General features: G+C 42.2%; 1 protein-coding gene across 1 annotated transcript; it reads right to left on the bottom strand.

Moving 5' to 3' along the window:
- Nucleotides 1–1,082: 1,082 nt before the first annotated feature.
- On the bottom strand, nucleotides 1,083–7,576 carry NXNL2 (nucleoredoxin like 2). The gene is made up of 2 exons (XM_005530058.2): nucleotides 7,244–7,576; nucleotides 1,083–1,611 (listed from the first exon to the last, which is right to left on the bottom strand). Exons 1-2 carry the CDS (start codon nucleotides 7,543–7,545, stop codon nucleotides 1,443–1,445), a joined length of 471 nt encoding a protein of 156 aa, XP_005530115.2. The 5' UTR covers nucleotides 7,546–7,576; the 3' UTR covers nucleotides 1,083–1,442.
- Between the last annotated feature and the right edge of the window lie 2,155 nt (nucleotides 7,577–9,731).

The following is a 9,731-nucleotide window of genomic DNA, read 5'->3' on the forward strand; positions in this document are numbered from 1 at the left end:
GTTGCAAGAAAATGATGCAGATTTATTATTAAATTATACAATTTGAAATGACACACATTAAATTTTGGACCTTCTTGGTTAAGTTTTCCCATGGCAAGGCAAGGGATGCAGCTGTGGAGGGGGTCAGTAAGCCAATGCCTGCAGATGGGACAATCAGCAAAGCAAGGCTGAAGAGGTAACCCTTCCAGCAGAGCCATGCCAAGAATTGTCTGTAGAACAAGCCCATTCTGAGGAATCAGCACTCCCAGGTGCCTCACTGAAATGTCTCTACACCTACACACACAGCCCAGGGGACAGACAGGAAGTCAGAATTCTGGGTGCAGTTAAAGGACTGTGACCCCTTGGGGGTCACAAAGCTTTTGGGGACACCACACAACTGGAGTGCTACAATTGATGGACACAGGCTCTCTTGCTCCAAACTGAGTTAACCAGACTTCAAGTGTTAGTAACGAAGTGCTTGCAATTGAAACAATAATAACTCTGTTAAAGTCTCTAAATTCTAACCAACAAACACTTGGCTTGCACGAGAAGTGGGCTTTTTTGGCTCATTAATTGCATGGATGTGTGGGCTGGGACCTCAACCATGAAGAGACAGCACATCAAGCTGTGCTTTAGATCCAACATGAGCGTTCATCAGAGAGACCTGGTATAATTTTTTATAATGTTTGCTTCTACATATTTTGGCAAAAGAAAAGATAGAAAACAGTTTCTTCTTAACTTGACCTGATGTTAACTTGGGAGCTAATATCATAGAACCACAGAATGGCTTGTGTTAGAAAGGACCTTAAAGACCATGCAGTTCCAATCCTACGCTTAGCTTATAGGGCCAAGTTTTAAAATCCAGGGATAAGGAAAACTGAGCACAACTATAAATAAATATAAACAAATCCTATAAAAGTAAAATAAAGTAGACTATTTCTTCACTACTGACAAACAAGTGTGTTTTATTTTAAAGTCATTACATTTTCTGATTATTCTTGTTAAGGTAGATAAGGAAATACATGAGACATATTTCATAAACTGTAATTTATTAAAACAAACAGTTTGATTTTCTCAATAAAATGTACTAATCATCTGGGGAAAAAAAAAAGTCATCAATAAATAGGTTTTCTGCATTTATTTTTACTGTGTTGACTTTGCAAAGTAAGTATTTGCATAGATTTCAGAAGTTTCTATTATTACTGTCCAAACAGCCTATTCTTCTGAAGTTCTTCAGTACTATTTGTGGTTCATACCAAATACCATAGACAGAACAATACAAATATAACAATAATTGCATTTTATGACACTGGAATAACTGGTCTTCAAGCCAAACCCAAAATTTGTTTACAAGCAAAGATAAATAAATAAGCCTTACCCTTCTCATTCTGAACAAAGCAAGAGTCTTTTCAGAGCTCTACCAAGTTTTCCACAATGTTTTCTTGCTTTCGTTTGCCAACATTTTAGTTAGAAAAATTCTGAAAGATATCTGCACCCTCAAGCCAGTTCCGGAAACAGGATAGCCCCTTGTCTCTGATCTGTTTTCTTCCCTTGTCAGTAATGACTTCTCCAGTTTGTTTCACAATCACCAGTTTAGGAATTGCTGTTATGTTGTATTTCTTCTTCAGATCACTGAGGGGAAAAAAATTGAAAATAAAACACACCATTAGGAGCATTTTACAAAAACTCCTGGTCTCTTAAGAAGGCTGCTCTGTCCAGAACACGTGGGAGAGAAGTGATGAGTGCCTGGGCTTCCTCAGAGTTTGAGGCAGAGCACTGGGTAGAGTAAGGGGATGAACAAGGCTGCAGCTGGAAGCCTACACAGTGATATCAAGCTCTTAGAGTTCAGAGAGCTGCAGGATCCTTCCTGTAAATGCTCCTCACTGCTGCCTGCAGTTTCCACAGGAGCAGAGGCTCTTGGAGATGTAAAAGATGTCCACAGAAGCAAAGTCTGACATACTCTTCCACCCTGTTTTTACTAGCCCAAACCAGATGTCATTCTGGGCCCTTTTGACAGGACAGGAGAAGGGTCTCACTTAGCATTTGATATTCATTCCCCTACAAATACGCTCAAGTGTGCCATAGTGCCACTTCCTGCAATCACCATTAAACCATTACACCATTTTGTGTAAATGGAAGAGATTGAAGCTGTTCCTTTAACTCCCTCAGTGAAACAAACTTTCTACATACAGAAAAGTGAGCAATCAAAATATTTTGAATAAGAGCCACCTATCTGTGTTGCCAAAGAAAAATTTTCAACTCCTCCTCTGCACCTTTAGAATAACTGGAGGACTGACAAAAAACAAGCAATAATAAAATACCCAAATTCCAGAGCACTAGCAACATCTCTCTCAAAACATACTTAAATTGCTAAATGGAAATATGCTGCCTGAGTGCCATCACCACAAGCAAGAACATTTTCTGTATGAGGTTCAAATGCCAAAGAAATTTGAGTAGAAAATAAATGTAGACATTGTTTAAAAATACTTGACACTGATCTATAGACATTCTCAGGGATAATTCCTCAGGGACCAAAAGAAAATATGCCGAAAAATAAGACTTAAGTGCAATACTGAGCCAGATAGGGCATTCCTGAAACGTGCCTTCCCTTCGGTATTTTTCCTTGAGAAAAATCAATAGGTTAAGGACACTGCTCTACTGTTATATTGGCTGAGCAATAATGCAGGGAACACTACGGAAGCAGCAATAATAGGTATGGACCAGGTTTGCTTTCTCACACTTCACTTTTGTCACAGCAAATTGTGACATACAAGCAATCAACCAACAGTCCCTACAGACCTTTCTGAAATCTGCCAAAACAGGTGAAAAAAAACATTCCAAAGCAAATGTGCATAGAAGCCATGTGAAACTACTACCACCTCATGCCACCTGAATGACAAACGAGATGGGTGGAAAACACTTCTTATTGGTTTGGTGGATGAAAAACACAATTGTAGCAATCAGAGACAGAGCACTAGGAGATGGAAGGTCATTTGGTATGGAGACTTATACTTAAATCTTACACTTTACTTTCCTAAGGGAATGCATATATCCAGCCCAGCATCTAATGTTGATCAGACAGCCTTAGGGCTGCATCAAACCAGACTGAAGCACACACAGATTTTGCTTACATTTGTGTGCAACTTGCAAGATGGATGGACCTGAAGAAGCCTCAGAAAGAGTTCTGCAGACAATGCTTCTTAATCACTGTGTACATGTGCTTGCAAAAATGACTTCTAAAACTTATTAAGATCATTCTCTCCAACAGGGACCTCAAATCCCATGACTCACCTGCACAAACCACATACGTGCCATGGGACTAACTCCAATGGCAACTCACAATATCATTAAACCATAAATAGAAATAAAAACCTATGACATTAAGACTGAGGCAAACTGGAAGTCATAGCCAATGTTAGATTTCTTGATTCTTATGAGAAGGCTGGATGAAAGTTTCTGAGAGCACAGATTTTGTATTTCTAGATAATATTGACATTGGATGGGAGCTAATTTTCTTCACAGCAGCTCACATGGTGAGTACCAAAACAGCACTGATAACTCACCAGTGTTTTAGCTATTGCTGAGCAATGTTTATACAGCACCAGGGCCTTTCCTGTTCCTCATGCTACCATGCCAGTGAGTAGGCTGGTGGTGCACAAGAATCTGTGAGGAGGCACAGCTGGTCTCAGATGACCAAAGGATGTTCCATACCATGTGAGCCTATGATCAGCTGTAAAAGATGATGGAAGAAGGGGGAGGGGACCAACATTCAGAGCCAGGAGATTTATCTTGCCATGCAATCATTACAGGATGAGGCTTCCCTGTGCTGGAAACTGTTAAATATCTGCCCGTGAATGGGAAGTAGTGAATTAATTCCGTATCTTGCTTTGCCTGTGTATCTTCACTTTTGCTTTATCTATTAAACTGTCTTTATTTCAACCCCTAAGTTTTCTCACTTTCACCCTTCACATTCTGTCCCCCATCCCATGGGGGTAGGGAGTGACCCAGCAGCTCTCTGGGGCCTGACTGCCTATGCAGGCTGAGTCACAACACAGGTGGGTATGTTTGTGTAAGGGTTTAAGATCTATATGCAAGAGGGTTCTTGACATGCAGACAACACTGGTCAGATATAATATAGTCTTGGGAACACAAATGGTAAATTGTATACAGATGTGTAACGTGATATCTGACAACACTTGAATTAAAACAGCTTTCACTTGGAAGTGCTGTCACATGAAAATGATGGGCACCTTGCTCATCTGCTTCTAGCAGTATTCCCTATCACACAAAGCTGTAAGGATTTTCTTTTAGCTGTGAAATTTCTGCATTGTTAAATCTTAGTCATAAGCATGCACGTCACATGCTTGGGATTCAATTTTAAAGTGGCTGCTGAGATTTTGAAAGAGCAGTCTAAAAAGTCTAACTGTTCAGATACTTAACATTATTCTACCTTTGTATTTTTAACACCCCATCCTCCTCAGTATTTCTGCAGGTGCCAATCCACCCTCATACATAAAACTTCCTAATAAAAAATGAACATACAACCTTGTCATTTTCCTTTTACGGCATTCTTTATGATTCTAATTTTTACTGAGCTGTACAGGCCAACTCAGTAAATACCTGCCTACCTGGAAGCCTGCAAGAACCATTGTACACACTAGGCACCCTCACAAAAAATGACGCTTTTCACTGCAGAGTTCAGTACAAGCACAGCAGTATGTCTTTGTGTACCATTATCAAAACATCAGTCCTATTTAACAGCATTTGTTGTTGACATGTTCTGTCCTACACCTGCTTTTCCTCTCGACTACTCTCTTTCTCTTCCAAGTGCTCACTTCCTACCAGACTGTCTTCACACCCCACTTCAAGAATCAAAATCCTGTGCCTCAGGCAAAAATAAAAAAAAATGTACATTAACTTGCAGGCAGTAAAAGCATCAGGAACAGTATTTCCTATTAGTCATGCCACAGACCACATGAAGCAGCAAATGTGCAGTCCCACTTCTGGGAGGATAGTCAGGACTGACAATCCTGCTTTGAATTCAGTGTTTTGCTTCTCTGAAGGTAGGCTTGACACTGTAGTGCTAGGCTTCACACACTGCAAGTAGGAATGCTGGCTATTTCTTAAGACAAAATTCATCATCAAGAAACTCCATGCTTCTGTTGCTAAAAAGTATTTTAGATGTCATACTTAAAATTGGATCTGTTGCATCTAGAAGAAACATCAGTCTGTTCTACAATTATGTATCTTAAACACTGAAGCAACCAGCTAGGATATTTTAACCTCACTGAAGATACTAAATGCCTTCTTTACACAGTCAAAAAACCAATAACCTATTCAATAATTGCAATTAAACTTTAAAAACATTAATATATTTTAAAATAATAATATTATCTTATCAATTTTTAAAATTAGATTCTTAATTAGAACTAGTATCTAGCCAGAATTATAGTTTGGTTTAGTGAATATACATCTGCTCTTAGTTTACAAAAAATGATTCACCACTACCCTTGACACCAGACTACCAGTTAATCCAACCTAAGCACTTTGAACAGCTCCACGTGGTCCTTTATTGTTATATGCAACTTCAAAAACATTGCTTGTTCATATCCCTCTGCACTTTTTTCTTCAGTAAGCCACTGAGAACTCACAGTCATCTGGCAGGACAAGCCATGCTTCTCTACGGAACTGTGAAGGACATCACAGGATTCCACAGAAAAGCCAATTAAACTCTCTCTTTGCTTCCACTCTGCGTGACTTGAGCAGGAGCTGTCAGAAATAGGCCTCTAATCCACAGAGGATGAAGCTGTAAGCGCATTCCCATGGGCCATGCTGAACAGCTTGCTGGGCACAGGGGCTTCAAGTGCTACCTTTCTATCAGGAAACTTGCCTGCATTCTATTATGATTAGTAGATATCAAATACAATTACTGCCTGGGAAGAAGTTCTTGTGGAGAACTATTGAAAACAATATTTAAGCCAGTGGGACCTATCATTAAAAAGACCTAACATCAATTGGCAGTTGGCATCCAGGAATGAGCCAAGAAAGGATGAAATAGTTCCTGGCTTCAAGTAATTTGCTCTTGAGTTTGTCAAACTGCACTGAAAAAGCAAGATTAGCAATCATGTTCCCTCTTGAGTGAGTAGCAGGGGTGTTACACACCAGGTAGCACACTAGGATGGATTTAGAATTAAAATGAAAGCTAGAAGTTTCTAGAAGCTAGCACTAGGAAAGAGTTATTTACTAGAAGAATTAATTTGGCTGCAAGTTTTATTACCCAAACTACTTTTAAAAGTCATATTACCTTCTTGGCTTTGACACCACCTGGAAAAAAATTTTCACAATCTACTCATTTAAAGAGTGGGGGGGGAAAAAAAATCCCTTTATCAGATTTTACATGTACTTCAAGTCTCCAGTTACAGGCATTTCAGTAACCTTGAACATCTTACTTGTGCTCCTCTAATCTCAGTCTATACTTACAAGTAGCTAAATCAGATTTCTGAAAGTCATCCAAATGAGCCTCCACTCTTGACTTAGGTCATCAAAACACTCCGTTACTTACGCACAGTCATGTCCTTTCCTTTTGCTGTTTTCATTAGCAAGCTACCTACAGGAATGTCCCTTTGGAAACAGAATAGCACAGGAATTTTACGCCTCAGTTACCAGGTGCAGTGTGCCACCGCTAAACTCCAGCTGATACCGTATCTGTATGAAATTCTTCAGTTTGCTCTGCTCTGCTTCATGTAGTTCAGTTACAAGTTTTGCTGATTCTTCATTTGCTTTTCCCAGAGCGCTGACCTACACAATGCAGACCAACCTTAGTAACAACTACCGCCGTGCTGAAAAGCAATCCACTGCATCCTCACCTGCCGTTCATTTCTTTCTACCTCACTCATATCTTTAACACACGGGGTCTTTACTAACTCTTGTTCAAAGATCTTTCAGCTGCCAAACGAAGTGCGCAAAACCACACTTTAAAAAGAAAAACGTTCTTTACATACGGTACGGGCTAAAACCAAGCGAGCAGGCTGTGTCCGTGTGTGACAGCCAGCGGCAGCCGCGGCTCGGGGCGGGGGCGCGGCCGGGAGACGCTCCAACCTGGGACCCAGGGACTTCAGCAGGAAGGCAGGCGCGGGATAAGGGGGCAGAGGTAGAGGTTCCGAGGAGTTTCAGGGACTTACTTCCCTGTTAGGGCTGTTCAGGTGCAACCCCCTCCCTCTCCCGGCCCTCGGGGCAGGGGCTCCGGACCGCGCTGGGTACTCACTGCTTGTAGGGGTCGTGGAAGGGCAGGGCCAGCCAGTCGCCATGCATGGAGCGCATGTAGCCCACCATCTCCTCGGCGCTGTGGTCGGAGGAGATGAAGACGACCTCGAAGGGGGCGGGGGGCTCCGTCTCCTCCAGCAGCTCCGTGTAGAAGTCGCAGAGGACGGGGGTGAAGTCGCGGCACGGCGAGCACCAGCCGGCGGAGAAATACAAGCCCACGACCTTGTTCTGCAAGGCCTCCTCGGGGTCCACGCTCCGGCCATCCTTGCTGACCAGGAGCCGCCCGCTGGACACATCCACCATGCTGGCACGGCCGGTCTCGCGACGGGCACCGCGGCGGCTGCGAGACCGGGCGCGCTCCCCCGGGCGCGCTCCCCGGGCGCGCTCCCCCGGGCGCGCTCCCCCGGGCGCGCTCCCCCGGGCGCGCTCCCCCGGGCGCGCTCCCCCGGGCGCGCTCCCCCGGGCGCGCTCCCCCGGGCGCGCTCCCCCGGGCGCGCTCCCCCGGGCGCGCTCCCCCGGGCGCGCTCCCCCGGGCGCGCTCCCCCGTCCTTCCCCACCGGTACACCGGCACCTCCCACGGGCCCGCCACCGCCCGGGCCCGCCCAGCGCAGCCACGGAGACGCGGCACCTTTCCCCTGCTCCTCTGGGCTCCAAGTCAGCTTTCAGGGGAGATAAGTGCAGCCCAAGGCTCGCTGAAGATGTCGAACTTCCAATAAATTTAAACAGTAATCGCGTGCGCCGGGCCCCTTCAGCTCGCCTTGGAGCTCACCGCCTCCCCCCTGAAGGTCTCATCACAAGGCTTGGTCAGTTTTGGCAATAAAATTTTTACTATCTGACGTCCAGCACGTTTTTTTTGTAGCACGGGGAATTATCTGAATTCTGGATGTAAAAGGGGCTGTCTATTCTCTGTCCCAGTAGATAAGAGGAATTCTCATTTTTATTCCAGTGCACTTATCATATGTTTGGGTTGAATAATACTTTTTTCCTCCAGCTGACATTGAGTTAGAAATTAATAAAAATTGTATTACAAATATGCAGTCTTTTTTTCTGCCTAAACCAACCTGCAACAACGGAAATGAAAGATGATTTGGTGGTAGGGGTATTAAATTACAGTTTAATTAAAGGATCACAACAGGGTGGTAATCAAACGTGGTACATTTTCTCCTTTCCATTAACTGCGCAAAACCCAATTAAAAGAGAATTTATCTTAAAAAAAATATCAGTATTCCCCCAAAATAAATCTTAGTGTTTATAATGGATACTTCAAGTGTCTAATGAAGCTAGCTTAAGAATATTTCACATTAAAACTGTGTGTACAAATGCATTCTAGGCTTCTATTCTTCAGTCGTTTCCCTGTTTTAATCTGCAGCCTCTCAAAAATCTGTCAGTTTTACTTAGAGAAAAGATAAAATTGTGTAAAAAGTATATATTATGATTCAAATGCTGAACATGAGAATGGAATGGTTGTTAATTATGATGAGTGCTTGGCTGGGTAAATTGCAACCAAGTTTATAGTGAAATTAAAGTCCATTTTCTACATCTTATCGTCTTCTGACCATATAGCATGAACAGCGATACTTCAAGTCAAGAATTCCCATTTGAGTTTGTATAGGAATAAACTGAGCACAGGTATTCTCCCCCACATATATTTCTTTTTGAGGTCTTTTTGAAACGTGCTTTTCTTCCACTGACGTGACAAAAAATTTTTGTTTATCTCCATTCTGTCCTGAGAGAAAAAGAACAAGGTATCATTTTAAATATTTGAACATGTGAGAGAAAGCTTGAAGATGAACCTCAGAAGTAACACAGCAATCTTGGGGATTTTTTAGTAGGCTCATCAAAACTGGTTGTAGGGTCAATTTGGATTGGGAGATACATTCCTGCCATTTCTCTTACCCTGTTTGCCTTTTATTATGAAGATTTACTGCTAGTTAAAAGACTGCTTATTTCTTGTGCAAAAGTTCACACCTTTAAAAGAAAATAGTTCAGTCATCATTATTTTCTAAGAGATTCTTTTACAATAATCTTTACAAAGCATGTCTTTTTATTTATTTCCAAGTACATCTGGGCTAGTATGTTACTACAAATCTGATATTCTACTGGAAAACCAAAAATAATTGCTTAGGTGTTTAAAAAGTGGCTTTTACTCAAATACTGTATTTCTCCATTTTTCATGGAGTGTTAAGTTGCGTTGGTTTCAAACCCAGATATTCATCAGGTCACATTTAAAACAATGTAGTCCTCCCATTTGTCACATCTCCTACCAATCCTTTCTCCAACTTTTGAGTGTTGTTTTGTGCAGTTCCCCACTTCAGAATTCCTCCTGATGTCAAAAGTAGAAGCTGTGAAGGTTGCCTGTTCTTAAAATAGCACTAGTGAGAAATTTGGCTCACCTGAGTCTTTGATTGGCAATGATGTCTGCCTTTGTGAGACCATTGTGAAACAGGATGGAGTCATGGCATTTGGAGACTGTAGAGTTACCAAAAAAT

This window comes from Pseudopodoces humilis, chromosome 4 (genome assembly GCF_049639895.1).
Source record: "Pseudopodoces humilis isolate 2021_Gansu_Grassland_sample_001 chromosome 4, ASM4963989v1, whole genome shotgun sequence".
Lineage (NCBI taxonomy): Eukaryota > Metazoa > Chordata > Aves > Passeriformes > Paridae > Pseudopodoces > Pseudopodoces humilis.

Bases quoted from the DNA above. Each gene is read 5' to 3' on its own strand.
- NXNL2 (XM_005530058.2), bottom strand. From the start codon at position 7,545: ATGGTGGATGTGTCCAGCGGGCGGCTCCTGGTCAGCAAGGATGGCCGG. The intron at 1,612-7,243 runs GTGAGTACCCAG...TTTTCCCCTCAG, and splicing joins TTCCACGACCCCTACAAGCA to TGATCTGAAGAAGAAATACA.